Genomic DNA, 20,164 nt, shown 5'->3' with positions numbered 1-20,164 from the left:
ACAGAGAGCTTAATATTCTGGAGAGAGAGACACAAAAAACAAAATCAGAGCTTGAGAGAGAAAACACACAGAGCGAGAGAGACACACAAAAAATTACACCTAGCGAGATATCTGAGAGAGTGACACACAAAGAAAAAGCCCGCAGAGCAATGAGAGAAAAATGACACAACAGAGCTAAAATAGACAGTGTAATCCTACCAATAGCTCTTTAGAAGTGAGAGAGAGAGAGAGACACACACAGTCCAAATTCAAGTCGAGAAATCACACAGAGCTGAGAGACACACACAGAGCGAGAGAGAGACACACAGAGAGCGAGAGAAAATCATGAGACACACAGAAAAAATGCGAAAGAAAGAGAGAGATTGCTATCACACAGAGCGAGAGAGAGAGAGAGACACACACAGAGCTGAGAGACCACCGATTGACACAGAGCGAGAGAGACATGGCACAAGCGAGAGAGAGAGACACAGAGTGAGAGATAGAGACACAGATAAATATTCCTCAGAAAGAGATTCATTATTCACAGCTAAACAGATTCAGAGAGACAAATTGAACAACCCATATCTATGCTTATTTATTTTATCTTGTGTCCTTAACCATTTGTACATTGTAAAAACACTGTATATATATATATATATAATATGACATTTGTAATGTCTTTATTGTTTTGAAACTTCTGTATGTGTGATGTCTACTGTTAATTTCTATTGTTTATTTCACTTTATATATTATCTACCTTACTTGCTTTGGCAATGTTAACACATGTTTCCCATGCCAATAAAGCCCTTGAATTGAATTGAGACACAGAGCGAGAGATAGAGAGAGACACAGTGCGCGAGAGAGAGACACACACACAGAGCGAGAGAGACACACACACAGAGCGAGAGAGACACACACACAGAGCGAGAGAGAGAGAGACACAGAGCGAAAGACACACACAGAGCGAGAGAGAGAGAGACACAGAGCGAGAGAGAGAGAGACACACAGAGCGAGAGAGAGAGAGACACACAGAGCGAGAGAGAGAGACACAGAGCGAGAGAGAGAGACACACAGAGCGAGAGAGAGAGAGAGACACAGAGCGAGAGAGAGAGAGAGACACAGAGCGAGAGAGAGACACACAGAGCGAGAGAGAGAGACACAGAGCGAGAGAGAGAGACACAGAGCGAGAGAGAGAGACACAGAGCGAGAGAGAGAGACACACACACAGAGTGAGAGAGAGAGACACACACAGAGCGAGAGAGAGAGACACACAGAGCGAGAGAGAGAGACACACAGAGCGAGAGAGAGAGACACAGAGCGAGAGAGAGAGACACACAGAGCGAGAGAGAGAGACACACACAGAGCGAGAGAGACACACAGAGCGAGAGAGAGACACACACAGAGCGAGAGAGAGAGACACACACACAGAGCGAGAGAGAGAGAGACACACACAGAGCGAGAGAGAGAGAGACACACACAGAGCGAGAGAGAGAGAGACACACAGAGGGAGAGAGAGAGAGACACACACAGAGGGAGAGAGAGAGAGACACACAGAGGGAGAGAGAGAGACACACAGAGCGAGAGAGACACACACAGAGCGAGAGAGAGAGAGACACACACAGAGCGAGAGAGAGAGAGAGACACACACAGAGCGAGAGAGAGAGAGACACACAGAGAGCGAGAGAGAGAGAGACACACACAGAGCGAGAGAGAGAGAGACACACACAGAGCGAGAGAGAGAGACACACACAGAGAGAGAGAGAGAGACACACAGAGCGAGAGAGAGAGAGAGAGACACACACAGAGCGAGAGAGAGAGAGAGACACACACAGAGCGAGAGAGAGAGAGACACACAGAGAGAGAGAGAGACACAGAGAGAGACAAGAGACACAGAGCGAGAGAGAGAGAGACACACAGAGCGAGAGAGAGAGAGAGAGACACACACAGAGGTTTAGAGAGAGACACACACAGAGCGAGAGAGAGAGAGACACACAGAGCGAGAGAGAGAGAGACACACAGAGCGAGAGAGAGAGAGACACACAGAGCGAGAGAGAGACACACAGAGCGAGAGAGAGACAGAGCGAGAGAGAGAGAGAGACACACACAGAGAGAGAGAGAGAGAGAGAGAGAGACACACAGAGCGAGAGAGAGAGAGACACACACAGAGCGAGAGAGAGAGAGACATACACAGAGAGAGAGAGAGAGAGACACACACAGAGCGAGAGAGAGAGACACACACAGAGGTTTAGAGAGAGACACACACAGAGCGAGAGAGAGAGACACACACAGAGGTTTAGAGAGAGACACACACAGAGCGAGAGAGAGAGAGACACACAGAGCGAGAGAGAGAGAGACACACAGAGCGAGAGAGAGAGACACACAGAGCGAGAGAGAGAGAGACACACAGAGCGAGAGAGAGAGAGACACAGAGCGAGAGAGACACAGAGAGCGAGAGAGAGAGAGACACAGAGCGAGAGAGAGAGAGAGACACAGAGCAAGAGAGAGAGACACACAGAGCGAGAGAGAGAGAGACACAGAGCGAGAGAGAGAGAGACACAGAGCGAGAGAGAGAGACACACACAGAGCGAGAGAGACACACACAGAGCGAGAGAGAGAGAGAGACACACAGAGCGAGAGAGAGAGAGAGACACACAGAGCGAGAGAGAGAGACACAGAGCGAGAGAGAGAGACACAGAGCGAGAGAGAGAGACACACAGAGCGAGAGAGAGAGACACACAGAGCGAGAGAGACACACACACACAGAGAGAGAGACACACACACACAGAGAGAGAGAGACACACACACAGAGAGAGAGAGACACACACACAGAGAGCGAGAGACACACACAGAGCGAGAGAGAGAGACACAGAGCGAGAGAGAGACACAGAGCGAGAGAGAGAGAGACACAGAGCGAGAGAGAGAGAGATACAACCCATATCTATGCTTATTTATTTTATCTTGTGTCCTTAACCATTTGTACATTGTAAAAACAATGTGTATATATATAATGATATTTGCAATGTCTTTATTGTTTTGAAACTTCTGTATGTGTGATGTCTACTGTTAATTTTTATTGTTTATTTCACTTTATATATTATCTACCTTACTTGCTTTGGCAATGTTAACACATGTTTCCCATGCCAATAAAGCCCTTGAATTGAATTGAGACACAGAGCGAGAGAGAGAGAGACACAGTGTGTGAGAGAGAGAGACACAGTGTGCGAGAGAGAGACACACAGAGCGAGAGAGAGAGAGACACACATAGAGCGAGAGAGAGAGACAGAGCGAGAGAGAGAGAGACCCACAGAGCGAGAGAGAGAGAGACACACACAGAGCGAGAGAGAGACACACACAGAGCGAGAGAGAGACACACACAGAGCGAGAGAGAGAGAGACACACAGAGCGAGAGACACACAGAGCGAGAGAGAGAGACACACAGAGCGAGAGACACGCACAGAGCGAGAGAGAGAGAGACACACAGAGCGAGAGAGAGAGACACAAACAGAGCGAGAGAGAGAGACACACACAGAGCTTGAGAGAGAGACACACACAGAGCTTGAGAGAGAGACACACACAGAGCTTGAGAGAGAGACACACACAGAGCTTGAGAGAGAGACACACACAGAGCTTGAGAGAGAGACACACACAGAGCTTGAGAGAGAGACACACACAGAGCGAGAGAGAGAGACACACACAGAGCGAGAGAGAGAGAGACACAGAGCGAGAGAGAGAGACACACACAGAGCGAGTGAGAGAGACACAGAGCGAGAAAGAGAGACACACACAGAGCGAGAAAGAGAGACACACACAGAGCGAGAAAGAGAGACACACACAGAGCGAGAAAGAGAGACACACACAGAGCGAGAGAGACACACACACAGAGAGAGAGACACACACAGAGCGAGAGAGAGACACACACAGAGCGAGAGAGACACACAGAGAGCGAGAGAGACACACAGAGAGCGAGAGACACACACAGAGCGAGAGACACACACAGAGCGAGAGACACACACAGAGCGAGAGACACACACAGAGCGAGAGAGAGAGACACACACAGAGCGAGAGAGAGAGACACACACAGAGCGAGAGAGAGAGACACACACAGAGCGAGAGAGACACACACAGAGCGAGAGAGACACACACAGAGCGAGAGAGACACACACAGAGCGAGAGAGACACACACAGAGAGAGAGAGACACACACAGAGAGAGAGAGAGCCACACAGAGAGAGCGAGAGACAGACAGACAGAGACAGACAGAGAGACAGAGAGACAGACAGACAGACAGAGACGCCGACAGAGACAGAGGAGAGATCCTGTTCTCTTGACAGCTCTAGAAGACTGGCCATATATATATATACACACACACACACTTGTTTTTATATATACATCTGTCAGTCTCATTCCTGTCCCATGTTGCCAAGTAGTTATTTAAAAAAAAAATGTATCAGGCCTATTCATCTCTGTCTAAAGGTTTAGCTGAAGCCCTTGCATTAGCAATAAACATTTAAGAATTTAATGTATCAGATTTGCGAAGATTCAAGATCTCAAACTCACGTTGCAAGTTGTGCATGTTCTGGTAAAGGCACCAGTGGTGTCTCCACTATGAACTTTGTTTCGTTCCCCCCAAAACAATGTACAAAATCCAAACAGATCAAACACTCAAGTCCTCCTGAAAAGTTCCATTCTGTGGCTTTATCTGGATTATTTTAGTTTAGTTCTCAGGGAAGATGACAGCCCGTTCCGCAGTACTTAATGAAATCCAGGTAATCCGGTAACTCTTGGGAGGCAGGTGCAGCATGTGACCGCTTGCTTGCCTGCTCTGCTTTCCTGTTCTGCTTTCCTGACTGCCTGGCTTACTCCTTGGTCTGGCGCAGGTGGTGTGAGAGAGGGAGGGAAGCGTGCCTCTCTGTACCTTTCTCGCTCTACCTCACCCCAGTCTCCCACTCTCTCTCTTGCTCTCTACCTCCCACTTTCTCTCTCTACCTGCCTTCTCTTTCTCACTCTACCCCCTTCTCTCTCTACCCACCCCTCTCCTCTCCCCTTGCTCTACCCATCCTCACACCCCTTCTCTCTCTCTCTCTCAACTCCCTCTCACTCTCCCAACCCACCCCCCATCCTCTCCCGACTACCCTCTACCCCCTCTCCTCTTTCTCTCTCTCTGGGCGTGTTGGGGCCGCTGATTGGTTAATGATTAGCTGAGCTGCTGCCCCGGTGTTGGTCCTGCATGCCCACTCTGAAACCTGGCCATAGTGCCGACCGAGTCTTTGTGCGTGTCCCTCTCCGTGTTTGAAAGGAAGGGAGTAGGGAGAGTGTTCAGTCTTATGATTAACTCGCACAGGTTCAGATATTTGCTGAGCTGGGCACTTTGGTGCTGGGAGGGATGTGTGGAGGGAGGGGGGTTAGAGGGGGAGGATTGTGGCCCAAGGAAGTAGGAGCAGCCGCTGGGCTAACAAGAGGTGCTCTGTGGAACAGACCCAGTTTCCAGCCAACTAAAACTAAGTAGGCCTTTGGCTGATTACTTAAAATAGGCCCCCAGTAACTGGGAGGAGGCACACAGACACACACACAGGCAGGTTATTATTCAGAGAAACACGCATGTGCAGACAGTAAACATAAACACGCTTTCGTAGAAAGTCTCCCATGCTCTCAAAGACAAACACACAGTCACACACAGGTGATGTTAAACGGGTCAAATTTGACACAACTGATCACCAAACGGCTCCCCTCCCAGGTTCAACCTGCCTGGCGTGTGTGTATATGTGTGTGTGTCTGTACATGGAACATAGTATGTTTGTGTGTGTGAGCACACGAGTGTTCATTCACACAGGAAGGAACCTGGCTGGTTCAGCAGAAAGAGAAGAGTCAAAGCTTGCGGTGTTGAGCTTGCAATTCCCCGCCCGGCCAGCCTCCCCGTCAGTTAGCCTCAATCCCTGTCGGCCCATTGCTCCTGCAGGTGCGAACTCCTGACAGCGGCCCATGCGAGGGGCATGTTATAAATAGTCCCAAACAGGTAATAAAACGTTTTAACAGTCACAGCCAGGCACTGGGCCTGCCCACCAAAAGCAGTTTTAACTAGCGACTGTAAAAAGCCAACTGTGCCACTCAAACGTTCTGCAGTCCCACACCATCCGGCCTGCTGGAGTCTAGAGAATGCTAGGGTAACTGGTTAGATGAAAAATAAAATCACATTTTATAGCTTTAAAAAAAATACAATATAGGGTATTATTCCTTCATGGCCTGAATTGATCTAATGTTCAAAATTTAATTTGTGCAATTCTGGCCACGGTATAACGTCTTACATAATTAATCAAGGGTAGCCTACTTCACTGCACAGCACATGTAGGATGGAATTCACCTAGAGCCCTGTAACCTCAACTACTTTCACTTTGATCTCAACACGCCACTGATTTCCTGCTCGAGAGGATGGATGCTCTATCCTGGGCTACAAACCAAAAATGAACAACCCATTTTTACACAATACCGTTTTAGACCCCATCATTGAGAGACTACCATGGGTTAACAATAAACTCTTGCAGCCTAAGTCTAGGCTATATGCTGCAATTTGCATAACTGTTTTGATGAGTCAAGCTAGTTCCTCCCATCCCAGAAGAATGCTCTGCGGGTTCCATCGCCAAGTCACAATGAAAGATGTGTGACAAACACAGCCAAGCCAAGATTCTGGTATTAAAGATTGCGTTATAAATGTGAGGGAAAAAAATCAGCTATTCTAAATTAAAGGCTGATATTTAAGCAATAAGGTCAGAGGGGGTGGTATATGGCCAATATAACACGACTAAGGGTTGTTCTTGTTGTTATGCAAACCAAATTCTAGGCTAGAAGCTAGAAGCAAGGAGAAATAATGTGTTTAATAAAACCATTATTGCTTTTCTTTTGTCATTTGCTGTGATATATCAAAAACGGTGTAGTGATACTTCAAATAGAACAGTAAACATGGATTTTTGCATCATAACCATGATATTGTTGATATACAGATGGGTGGAATGGTGTTTTAGCCAATCAGCATCCAGGACCCATATAAATGAAGACAGGCTAATTGCAGCCAATTTGCAAACATTGACTGGCATATAACAATAAAGCCTTTGAAACAAGTGCACAAAACCTTAACTAAAGCTGTAATAAATGGAGCCAGCCAGGTATGCGATGGGGCAGCTTTTGCCCCACAATGGAGGCTTTTTCCCATGCAATGCAGCCAGTACATCCTGTGCTCTGTGCTACTGCTAGAGTGCGTGCCCCCGTGTGGCTCTACGGGTTAAGATCAGCCCAGGTTCCCTGCTGTTCCCCTCGGCTTCCTCACAGTCAGTCAGTCAGTAACTACCATGGGCTTAGCGCCACTGCAGTCTTAATATATGCACTTGGGCCATTCTCTCAATGACCCTCAATAACAAAGTACAGTACGTGAGTGTAAATAATTTCACAGAGGAAGAGATGGGCAGTCATATTGCTTTAAATATAGTTGTTCTGTATCTCTGCATACACACCCAACCAGAAATTTAACAGATGACGAATAACAGAAAAGGACAATGTGTGTTTCAAACCTGGAGCCGCCTGTGCTTCTGTCCATTCGCTAGTCACAAGGGTCTCAATGATCTTGATATGAGCATCCGGGCTGGGCTCGCAGCTGATGAAAGAGTGAAAAAAAAAGTAAAATAGAGTCAGCGATTCTCAGGCCAGCTGACTGGCCCTGCTGTTGTGATTAATGTGTGCATGATCTTGCTCCATCTTTGTCACTAACTGATGGGACTTCAAGCATGGCTGCTTTAATTGCAACAGCACAGCTGGCAAATAGAAAATCTCCAAACCTAAATCCTTTCACTGCAAAATGTGTGTGTCAGTGAGTGTGTGTGTGTGTGTGTGTGTGTGTGTGTGTGTGTGTGTGTGTGTGTGTGTGTGTGTGTGTGTGTGTGTGTGTGTGTGTGTGTGTGTGTGTGTGTGTGTGTGTGTGTGTGTGTGTGTGTGTGTGTGTAGGCTGCTTGCCTGAGAGTGTGTTTCCTTGAGTATATAAAAAGTGTCTGGCTGTCTGTGCACACCTGTCTGTGAGTGCCAGTTCCTCTCTCTCCTGCACCCACCTGGCAGCCTGCTGTCTGAAGAGCACGGGGCTGAAGATCTCGCCCAGGGCGCGGGAGCTGAGCAGGTTCTTGGGCGCGTTGTGGCACACCCGGGACCAGTGGCGCAGCAGGCAGTGGAAGGTGAGCCAGTACTGGGCTGGCAGGCTGGGCGTGCTGGCGATGCGACGCAGCAGCTGGGCACACTCCTTGGGGCTCTGCACCTCTGTGGGACCAAAACACACACAGGTGTCAGAGAGGGAGGTATGTCATACATACACATGCTTCTATGTGCTAACACTTACGCAGGTTACGCACAAATTCATTGATAGAGATCACAGAGGGAGATATACACATTGCATTGCCACACATGTATGACTTTGAATGCGTGCACAGGTACGTTGCAGGCTACGCACTAACAAAACCCTTCAAAAAGCTCCCGCAGTTAAAGCTGGGGAGGTGCTAGCAGACTTCCCTTCGACCAATGGGGTGGCAGAAAAAGGAGCCCTGTACTCAGTAATCGGGTTAGACAACCGCATTGAGATTGTGTGTGCTCAACAATGAGTGGAGTGCAAGGTACAGGTGATTGGCTAGCACTGAGATAAACTTGTATAAGTTAACAACAGAGATCCTGTTTCTGGCCATGTGACAAATAGATTACTCTGAGATATCTCTGTCTTATGTTCTTCCGTGCTAAAGCAAACATGCTGTGTGTGTGTGTGTGTGTGTGTGTGTGTGTGTGTGTGTGTGTGTGTGTGTGTGTGTGTGTGTGTGTGTGTGTGTGTGTGTGTGTGTGGATATTGACACTAGCTCTAGGTACTGTGGGTTCCCTCTCCAAGGTACAGAGTGTTCAGCAGCCCGGCCAGTGGTAGATTAGGTTAGGACTGCTGCTGTAGGCCAATAATTAACTAGACACCGTACCTTTGGGTTGAGGCACGTTCCACTGAAAGTGATTGCTGAGAGCAACAAACAAATTGAATGAACAGCAACCTCTAACCGACATGCTGATTTGGACATGACCCATTTTCTAGTAGAACATTGACATTAAGGAAACAGTAGGTGCTATAGAATATTGGTTGTGTGATTGTGTGTACATCATGTGGTGTACTCTGATGAGTGTTTGGCAGTGTTACAGTCACAGTGTGTTTGTGTGAGTACCTTGGGCGGTGTGGACCAGCTGAGTGTAGATGGCCGGTGGGATGACAGGCTGGGGAAGATCCTGCAAGTACCGACGTAGACCGTCACACAGCATCTGCAGGTCCATCTGGTCCAGGTCTGCTGACGGAGGATCTGAATAGAACCACACACCATTAGCTCAAACTGTTCCCCCCCCCCAAAAATTGCACACGAAGTCAAATAACATTGAATTTGGGTGGATATACAGTGCATTCGAAAAGTATTCAGACCCCTTGACTTTTCCACATTTTCTGTAACCCATAATGACAGGTTTAGTAATGTTTGCAAAAAATGTATACCTTATTTACATAATTATTCAGACCAGTTGCTATGCGACTCGAAATTGAGCTCAGGTGCATCCTGTTTCCAGTGATCATCCAGATGTTTCTACAACTTGGGAGTCCACCTGTGGTAAATTCAATTGTTTGGACATGATTTGCAAAGGCACACACATGTCTATATAAAAGTTTGCACAGTTGACGGTGCATGTCAGATCAAACACCAAGCCATGAGGTCGAAGGAATTGTCCATAGAGCTCCGAGACAGGATTGTGTCGAGAGACAGATCTGGAGGAGGGTACCAAAACATTTCTGCAGTGTTAAAGGTCCCCAAGAACACAGTGGCCTCCATCATTCTTAAATGGAAGAAGTTATGAACCACCAAGACTCGTCCAATACCTTGACCAAGAACTCGATGGTCACTGACAGAGCTCTAGAGTTCCTCTGTGGAGATGGGGGAAACTTCCAGTAGGACAACCATCTCTGCAGCACTCCACCAATCAGGAATTTATGGTAGAGTGGCCAGATGGAGGCCACTCCCCACTAAAAAGGCACATGACAGCCCGCTTGGAGTTTGCCAAAAGGGACACAAAGGACTCTCAGACCATGAGAAACAAGATTCTCTGGTATGATGAAACCAAGATTGAACTCTGACCTGAATGTGTCCGCTCAACACCTGGCAAATACCATCCCTACGGTGAAACATCGTGGTGGCAGCATCATGCAGTGGGGATGTTTTTCGGCGGCAGGGACTGGGATACTAGTCAGGATCAAGGTAAAAATGAATGGCGCAAAGTACAGAGATCCTTGATGAAAACCTGCGCTAGAGCGCTCAGAACCTTAGACTGTGGCGAAGGTTCACCTTCCAACAGGACAGCGATCCTAAGCACACAGCCAAGACTACGCATGATTGGCTTCGGGACAAGTATCGGATTGTCCTTGAGTGGCCTAGCCAGAGCCGATCAAACATCTCTGGAGAGACATGAAAATAGCTGTGCAGCGACACTCCCCATCCAGCCGGACAGACCTTGAGAGGATCTGCAGAGAAGAATGGGAGAAAATCCCCAAATACAGGTGTGCCATGCTTGTAGCGTCATACCCAAGAAGACTCGAGGCTGTAATCGCTGCCAAAGGTACTTCAACAAAGTACTGAGTAAAGGGTCTAAATACTTAATTAAAATGTGCTATTTCTAAAAAACTGTTTTTGCTTTGTCATTGAGGTAGGTGTGTAGATTTATGAGGAAAAAAAAACAATTTAATACATTTTAGAATAAGGCTGTAACATAGCAAAATGTGGAAAAAGTCAAGGGGTCTGAATACTTTGCGAATGCACTGTAAGTGATAAACATGAATTCTGCTCACCAGTTTCAAAGCACTGTCTAACATCCAGTCCACCATCGGCTGTGAAGGTCCTGTACAGCGTTGGGTTGTCCAGACCTACACAGAATCAAGCAGCACATGATAAGCCACTAGCTTCGATGCAACTACTTAAATTACTAGAAAGTCATAAAATCACTATAAAAAGGCCTTCCGATTTATTTAAGAATAAAAACTTTCAGGGAATAAAGCGCACTACAAGCTACTAGACCTAGTCTCAGGGAGGTTAACTCTGAAGATCCCTTCAATCTCCACTGAGTTAGGTAAACCTGCTTTTAGTTTCTTTGGTGGAATATCCTCCCAAACTCTCTCAAATTGGATATTATGATGCCTCTGGAGAGCTACCCTTTAGGTTTTCGCTCTAACCCCAGTTGTAACTAACGTGATTCAACTTATCAACCAGCTAAGTGTGGAAATCAGGAGCACTAGATTAATAGGGTTGGAGCGAAAATCTACCGGGATGGTAGCTCTCCAGGAACAGGGTTAGAAAGCCCTACTCTAGGGCAATTCAGACAGCTGATTAATTAATTTGAATGTGTTTTGTTTTCTATGATTGTGTTTTGTATCACTGTTCTGCTTTTCATAGTGTATAGATTTTGGAATATTATTGTAATTACAGGGCTCTTCAGACCAAAGAGACCTTTATCTCAGCATGACTTCTTGTCAAAATAAAAGGTTAAATAAATAATTACATAAGTAACTGAAACCATGTTGATACACGAGGGGTGGATCTTCTAGAATGTAAATCTAGGAAATGTTTAGATGACCAGTGTGGATGTGTGCTAGTCCATTGTGTACAGGCCAGTGCACCTTTCTTCTCAATGGCCTCCAGCAGCTTGGCCAGCATGGGAGGAGCTGTCTCTGGGAGCGCAAACTGCTCTGTCAGGTCCAGGAGGGCGGAGCCTGGAAGACGAGAGAAGAGAGGAGTAGCGGTTCAGTAAGTCATTTCCACATAAAAAAGGTAGTTTTAGGATTCAATCGATAACAATTATGGAGGCTAACAAAGAGTGAGAGAGGAAAGGGGATAAGTTGTTGAGGGTTCATTTTATTTCAACATTTCAGGAAGTGCATTGAAATGCAGTATATTAACTGAAAATGGCCCGATCCTGGTTTAACCAAGCCCTGGATGGTTATAGGTAACGGAGTCAATTCCTCCAACTCTGTCTAACACGACACAAAGGGGTCAATTTTGGGCCTCCACTTCAATCCCACCACCATGATGGTCTCCACCCACACACCTCGCCCTCAGGCAGCCTATTAATATATCAATCCCACGTTGCAATGCATTCACATGGTACGCCTTTTAAAAATGGTCAGGAAGGGTGATTTGGGACTGGAGCGCTACTTCAAAAGGTATTGCAGACACCAGACCAAAAGACCGATGGAGAGACAAAAAGGCAACTGTGCACAACCGAACGATTCAAGTTGGAGAGGTGCCGAGCAGTAGGATACCATGAAGGTAGCGTTGGGGTGGACCAAGGGGCTAAGCAAACACCATGTGATATGCATGAGGCTTTGCCCCTCCCCACCCCACTTTTTTCTTTCGATCTTAGCATCCAGGTGTGGACATGAAAGGGTCTGTGGGCTGGCACAAATTTTATTTGGATTTGCAAAAAAGTTATTTTGAAAGAGTACCTTTCTGAAAGGCCCAACTGTTTGAGGATTTCAGTCTGCAGTTTCAAACGCAGACGACCATGAATGGAGCCCCTTTCACGGTTTCCCTTTATTTCACTAATTAAGAGATGTATTTATTCATGTTAGATGCTCTACATCTCAGAAGTTTTCAAAGGGTTCCAATATTAAGGCAATGTAGTGGCATTGCCTACATGTGTATTTATCCTATTGTTTTTAACAAACAAATGTAAATTATTTTGCTCTACCCTTTTTTGTAAACAGGCACAAAACCAGGCACAAAACGAGGCATCTAGAGTAGCCATCTACGCATAAACACCGGTCTTTAGCCTGGAAACGTTCTCTCCCCCAGGAGATTATTATTTTGCTTGCCCAAATAATGATCTGCCATATTTTAACGCATATTTAACACACCAAATGCTGTGGTTAACGCTGTCCGGTTGTATGTGAACCAACTGGATTAGCAGGGAGAAAGACCTTCAGCCACTAAACACGCTAAACCCTGTGTAGGCTAAAGAGACAACCGTCATCTGGAAGACACAGTGTGGACCGCACCACACGGACAAGAAAGCGAGTCGTTTTCTCAGAAGCAATGAACTTTGAGGTACTGGAACAGCAACATTTCCCCAAATAGAGAGCTAGGCATCCAGTGCCACCTCTGCATGACTTGGAAGTGTAACCTTCCTACCCAGACAGACATCCTACACTGCTGTCCCGCTACTGCCAAAGCCCTGCCTGCATTGGTCTCCTGCTTCTGGGAAACTCACTTCACAACCTGGGGCTAAATTTACACCTGGCCTCAGTGCTGCTAAAAGCAAATATGCAGAACAACAAGCCTAGCTAGACCTAGATACAATCATCATGTTCTATTTTTTTCAACTTATCTACAATCACATTCTAGCATTCCTAGATTATAGATAAAACTGCATTTACCATTGTGATAACTATAGTAAGATACATTGTGTTCTTAAAAGTGAAATGCTACCTCTGTGTGCTCATCTGTACAGAGACACACTGATTTTAGTATCAGAGTTGAGTAGACCTATATCAGCTTTCACAATATTATTTTCTACGATATAACATACATAGATACTATGACTAAGTAGCAGAGGGAGAAAAAAAAGATTGGTTGGTGGATATTCCCTCAAACCGCAGTACTATTCAAAGTGTCCTGTATCTGGGACTGTGTATATTTACTCTATCCATAGCAGCCCTGTGAGTGAAACAGGGAGGGGGAAGATAAAGTTGTTTCTCAGTACCATCTGCGCGACCTGATAGTTCCAATGCCGACAGGCCGGTGTCGAGTGACACAGAAAATGACAAATGTTCGGGCCGATCAGTTGGTGATTTCCATGAGGCACTGCCACGAGACCAAGAAGCAGAGCAGAAGGGATCTAATGAAGGCAGAGGTTGCAGCAAGAGAGACCGAGGGGCAGTGAACGAGAGAGAGCACGCGAGGGGCAGCGAGAGAATGTGAGGGGCGGTGAGCAAGCGAGAGTGTGCGAGAGGGGCGGCGAGCAAGCGAGAGTACGCAGAGAAGGAGTCGGCCACAGAGAAGTCCTTGGTAGCAGGCCACGTCGATGGAACTGTGTTATCCTCAAAGCCGGAAAAAAAGGTGTTTAGCTTGTCCGGAAGCAAGATGCCAGTGTCCGCAAGGTGGCTGGTTTTCCCTTTGTAGTCCATGATTGTCTGTAGACTCTGCCACATACATCTCGTGTCTGCCGTTGAATTGCGACTCCACTTTGTCTCTGTACTGGCGTTTTTTCCTGTTTGATTGCCTTACCAGAGAATAACTACACTTTTTGTATTCGGCCATATTCCCAGTCACCTTGCCATGGTTTAATGCGGTGGTTCCTTCTTTCAGTTTTGCGCCAATGCTAAAACATTTATCCACAGTTTCTGGTTTGGGTTGGTTTTGATAGTCAGAGTGGGTACAACATCCCCTCTACACCTCCTGATTAACTCAGTCAACATATCTGTGTATTTGTCAACGTTATTCTCAGAGGCTTCCCGGAACATATCCCAGTCAGTGTGATTAAAACAATCTTGAAGCCTGGATTCTGATTGGTCAGACCAGTGTTAAATAGACCTTAGGCAGAAACTCAAACAGGAAGTACCCGTGCTATAGGGAGGGAGGAGCAAAATAGAGTCATGATCAGATTTGCCTAATGGAGGGCAGGGGGGCGCTTGTATGCATTTTGAAATGTTGAGTAGCAGCAGTCCAATGTTTTTCCAAAGTGAGTAACAGTCAATGTGTAGGTAGAACTTCCATTGCATTTTCCTCCAATTTGCTTTGTTAAATTCCACAGCAACAATAAATGCAGCCTCAGGATATGTGGTTTCCAGTGTGTATAAAGTCCAGTGTAGGTCTTCGAGGGCAGTCATGGTATTGGCTTGAGGGGGAATACACACGGCTGTGACTATAACCAAAGATAATTCTCTTGGGAGGTAATGCGGTCAGCAATTGATTGTGAGGTATTCTAGGTCAGGTAAACAAAATGATTTGAGTGTCTGCATGTTATTACAATCACACCATGAGTAGTTAATCATGAAACATACACCCCCGCCTTTCATATTCCCAGAGAATTAATTATTTCTGTCTGCGCTATGTACTGAGAACCCAGCTGGCTGTATGGACAGGGACAGTATATCCCGACAGAGCCATGTTTCTGTGAAACAGTGTATGGTACAATCAAATCAAATTTATTTATATAGCCGTTCGTACATCAGCTGATATCTCAAAGTGCTGTACAGAAACCCAGCCTAAAACCTCAAACAGCAAGCAATGCAGGTGTAGAAGCACGGTGGTTAGGAAAAACTCCCTAGAAAGGCCAAAACCTAGGAAGAAACCTAGAGAGGAACCAGGTTATGTGGGGTGGCCAGTCCTCTTCTGGCTGTGCCGGGTAGAGATTATAACAGAACATGGCCAAGATGTTCAAATGTTCATAAATGACCAGCATGGTCGAATAATAATAAGGCAGAACAGTTGAAACTGGAGCAGCAGCACAGCCAGGTGGACTGGGGACAGGAAGGAGTCATCATGTCAGGTAGTCCTGGGGCATGGTCCTAGGGCTCAGGTCAGTTGAAACTGGAGCAATCCCTGATGTTTCTCTGGAAGTAGATCCTCGCCCTGAACTCGTCTACTTTATTATCCAGAAACTGAGCATTAGCGAATAATATACCCGAAGCGGTGGATGGTGTGCACGCCTCCTGAGTCAGACTAGAAGGCCACTCCGAATACATCTCTGCTGGAGGTGCTTTGGAGCAGCCTCTGGAATAAGTTAAATTGCCCTGGGGGGTACAAACAAAGGATCCAATTCGGGATAGTCGTATTCCTGGTCGTAATGCTGGTGAGTTACCGCCACTCTGATATCCAAAAGTTATTACCGGCTATATGTAATATCAAAACAAATTCTGTGCTAATAATGTAAGAAATAACATGCAAAAACAAAATACTGCAAAGTTGCTTAGGCACTAGAAGCAGACCTACCATATCTGTTGGCACCATTAAATCCCACTGGACTAGAACAGGGGTTCCCAAACGTTTTACACTTCGTGGACTCCCTTCCAGCATTGGGGAACATCGCGAGAGAGGGGCGGCGAGCAAGAGTGCGCGAAAGAGAGAGTGAGGGGCGGCGAGCGAGAGTGCGCAAGAGAGAGAAAGGGGCAGCAGAGAGAGCGAGGGGCAACCAGATAAACTGGTTTATCCATTTCACTTGCTTTTGCTCCTTTGCTCTGCAGAGAGCGAACAAAGAATGCAAACATACAGGTACAGTTAGTCCTTCTGCAGCTTTCAGCGCCATCTCTCCCACAGTTAAAAAAATTAGAACATTTTTCTATGCCTGCATTATTATTATTTGCAGGATTCCTCATAATATCCCAGAAGGCATCAGCTCAGTCAGTCAGCCAACCACAGGTTGAGGAAGTCAACGCAGCTGCCACTGGTGCTGTGGTGCGGCAGGCGTCGTCGGAGGGAACACTCTCTCCCCAGTTCAAACGGTACCTGTAAAATCCAGTAACGGCTGTGGCCAGGCCAGGGCATGGAACAACATAAACCGACTAAAGATAGCGCACACCTGTTAAATGTAAGGTCCCGGTCATGTAACCAGCATTTTCATAGGTTCTAGTATTTATTTTAGTCTGGGGAGGAGGTTCTGTGGAAAAAGTGTGACTGAAAACTGATGACCAGTAGAGCAGCCATGTGTGACTTGAGTCCATTTACTTCAAGGGGCAACTGGGTATAACAAAAATAATCTGTCCTCAGCAGTTGACGCTTTGTTGAAACAATGGCTTTTTACTACTTTAACATGCAGTGTATTGCATGTGAAATAGGCTATATAACATGGAGAAGCCTTGAGTTTGGACACATGAAATGGGGCTGCAGGCATGAGAAAAGTGAGACTACGTCTCCCCCTGCAGAGAGGAAATAGCAACGCATGCACCTCACAGAACCAATGAATAGCCTGTTGCGACACTGACAGAAAAAAAACCCAAGATAAAAAAATATGAATTTATTGGTGCTTTGTGCAAAATATTTGGTTCAACTGAAGGTCTATAATAAACCAGTATCATAATGTACAATTTCAAGACTCACCATTACAGATTCCACCAAGAAATTAGACAAATAATGATGACAACCATTGCCATCCAGGCCGCTATTTGAACAAAAACAAAACTTGTTTGTTTTAGGCCTACATCAATTGATTCAATCAATAAAGTCCAAAGCATTCCCATTATTAGATATAAGAACCAAACTTCAGCTACCTTTACAGTACAGAAGAGGGAGGTGTCTGCAGTCTACTTTGATAAACAGATATAGCTAGTGTGATAGATCCATATCACAGTTAGGGTTGGGAACTTTCCGGTAAATTTCTGTAATTTTCCCAGAAATTTTCCATGAGAAGGTAAGCCCTGGAATTTGGGGAATTTTGGTTAAATTCATTTTTTGTCATTGTTGCTTATAACAGTGAACCTTTTTTTGTGGTATACACAAGGCAATTCTAGGTCTTGTGGCATATTTGGTTAAACTATCCCCAATTCAATGGAATTGAAACATCTGCATGCACAGTGCATTCTTCCATCACATGTACAGTGCACTCTTCCATCCCATGTACAGATGATTCTCAAGATCTTTCACACTAATGAGATGCTATTGAGCCCACACTATGACACTGTCTGAGCCAAGGACTACATGCTTTCTGGTAAGTTTTGATTACAGTACTGGGTGGGATGAATATATTTTTTGTTAAACCTCTTATGGCTGCATCCCTTGTTCTCAATTTCCACCTGAAGACATACCCTAATCTAACTGCCTGTAGCTCAGCCCCAGAGGCAAGGATATGCATATTCTTGGTTATCATTTGAATGGAAACATTCTGAATTTTGTGGAAATGTTAATTGAATGTAGGAGAATATAACACAGTAGATCTGGTGGAAGAAAAGAGAAAGAAAGAGCATACATTCTGTTTTTTATTGTTGTAGCATCATCTTTCACATGCACTAGAATTGCCACACAGTCAGATAGGATGTTGGGGATAATTTTGATGGATAACACAAGAGGGCAACTGTAGGTGTGCAAAGTTTCAGACGGATAACTTCAGGAAAGGGTGAGCTACAGGACATTTAGCATGAAATCACCCAGGTGTCCCACACAAGTTGCCCAAATGTACCCAAGTGGCCAAATTGGTGAAATGACCTATAACTATATACAACATATCAAAAAGCAATTCTAAACACACAATTTTTTTTTAATATTAGAAAATAAAAAAATAAAAAAAAAAAAATAAAAATAAATAAAAACAGTACACCCTTTGGAAGTCCTCTACACAATATTTTGCTGCCTGTGCCATGTCCCATAGCAGTCTCTTTCTGATGTAAAGCAGAAGCAAACTGAACAAGTGGTGCAGGTCATGCGACACAGAACACAACGCCGCCTCCATGCTGTGCCCTTTTGGCCCTGAGGCACAGTCATGCCTGCAGTAATGAACTGTGGCATATGAACACCACTGGAGGCAGGAGTAGAGGGGGCAGAGGTAGAGCGGGCAGCTTGGCACAGGAGGCTCAAAGTCAGAGTCGCTATCACTGTGAAAGAAAACATTACAAATAATATTTAATGTATGAGCCTTTTATCATCACAAAATAAACATATGTATTGTATAGAGCAGAGAGAACAGTCACTAATGTGAAGTGCTGTTCCATTCAACTCCGGCCATTGTTGTGGGCCTGCCCTCCCCTGAACAGCACCCAATAGCTATTTCATATGGAAATGGAGAGGAGTAGCAGAGGCAGTGGCCATGTGTGTTTGCTGTTCTACTCAATTCCATTTGAATAAAACAATTGAAAATATACAGTGGGGCAAAAAAGTATTTAGTCAGCCACCAATTGTGCAAGTTCTCCCACTTAAAAATATGAGAGAGGCCTATAATTTTCATCATAGGTACACTTCCAACTATGACAGACAAAAATGAGGGGAAAAAAATCCAGAAAATCACATTGTAGAATTTTTAATGAATTTATTTGCAAATTATGGTGGAAAATAAGTATTTGGTCACCTACAAACAAGCCAGATTTCTGGCTCTCACAGACCTGTAACTTCTTTAAGAGGCTCCTCTGTCCTCAACTCGTTACCAGTATTAATGGCACCTGTTTGAACTTGTTTTCAGTATAAAATACACCTGTCCACAACCTCAAACAGTCACACTCCAAACTCCACTATGGCCAAGACCAAAGAGCTGTCAAAGGACACCAGAAACAAAATTGTAGACCTGCACCAGGCTGGGAAGACTGAATCTGCAATAGGTAAGCAGCTTGGTTTGAAGAAATCAACTGTGGGAGCAATTATTAGGAAATGGAAGACATACAAGACCACTGATAATCTCCCTCGATCTGGGGCTCCACGCAAGATCTCAACCCGTGGGTGAAAAAGTCCCAGAACCACACAGGGGGACCTAGTGAATGACCTGCAGAGAGCTGGGACCAAAGTAACAAAGCCTACCATCAGTAACACACTACGCCGCCAGGGACTCAAATCCTGCAGTGCCAGACGTGTCCCCCTGCTTAAGCCAGTACATGTCCAGGCCCGTCTGAAGTTTTTTGCAAATAAATTGATTTAAAAAAAATCCTACAATGTGATTTTCTGGATTTTGTTTTCATTTCGTCTGTCATAGTTTAAGTGTACCTATGCTGAAAATTACAGGCCTCTCATCTTTTTAAGTGGGAGAACTTGCACAATTGGTGGCTGACTAAATACTTTTTTGCCCCACTGTGTGTGTGTGTGTGTGTGTGTGTGTGTGTATGTATATATATATATATATATATATCTGACATGGAAAATATATTTACACACACATATACAACACATTTCATTGCAATTTATATATATATATTTATATATATCATAACGGCATTAGCACTTACCCGTCCAGAAGTACATCCTGTCCTTGCAGAAACAGCTCCTCAACTCCCGTTTGAATCATAACACTCAAAGATTCCTCATACAAAAAAAAAATCTCACTATCTCAACCAATCTATTCTATAATCTGGTGCAAATCTGTATACTATGACTTCGCTTTTCCTGATTTATTCGCCTATTATGTCTTCAATGAAATCGTTGAAAATACAACTTTCCAAAATACTGCTGGGCGTAACAAGCGTCACA

General features: G+C 45.2%; 1 protein-coding gene across 4 annotated transcripts in view; it reads right to left on the bottom strand.

The window, feature by feature from the left end:
* pik3r1 (phosphoinositide-3-kinase, regulatory subunit 1 (alpha)) overlaps nucleotides 1-20,164 on the bottom strand; it is a 61,220-nt gene that overhangs the window by 13,562 nt on the left and 27,494 nt on the right. The window contains exons 3-7 of one of the 4 annotated variants that reach the window (XM_064942923.1): nucleotides 11,686-11,778; nucleotides 10,861-10,935; nucleotides 9,203-9,334; nucleotides 8,030-8,270; nucleotides 7,538-7,620 (exon numbers count right to left, since the gene is read on the bottom strand). In XM_064942923.1, the coding sequence (XP_064798995.1) occupies nucleotides 7,538-7,620; nucleotides 8,030-8,270; nucleotides 9,203-9,334; nucleotides 10,861-10,935; nucleotides 11,686-11,778 (624 nt within the window). Of the gene's footprint in view, nucleotides 1-4,535; nucleotides 4,941-7,537; nucleotides 7,621-8,029; nucleotides 8,271-9,202; nucleotides 9,335-9,519; nucleotides 9,952-10,860; nucleotides 10,936-11,685; nucleotides 11,779-20,164 lie in introns of those variants that run through there. The other 3 variants (XM_064942924.1, XM_064942925.1, XM_064942927.1) reach the window with 3 other exon arrangements.

This window comes from Oncorhynchus masou, chromosome 28 (assembly GCF_036934945.1).
Source record: "Oncorhynchus masou masou isolate Uvic2021 chromosome 28, UVic_Omas_1.1, whole genome shotgun sequence".
Classification (NCBI taxonomy): Eukaryota; Metazoa; Chordata; class Actinopteri; order Salmoniformes; family Salmonidae; genus Oncorhynchus; species Oncorhynchus masou.
The sequence above is the reverse complement of the archived record's forward strand: the minus strand, read 5'-3'. Positions and strand labels throughout refer to the sequence as shown.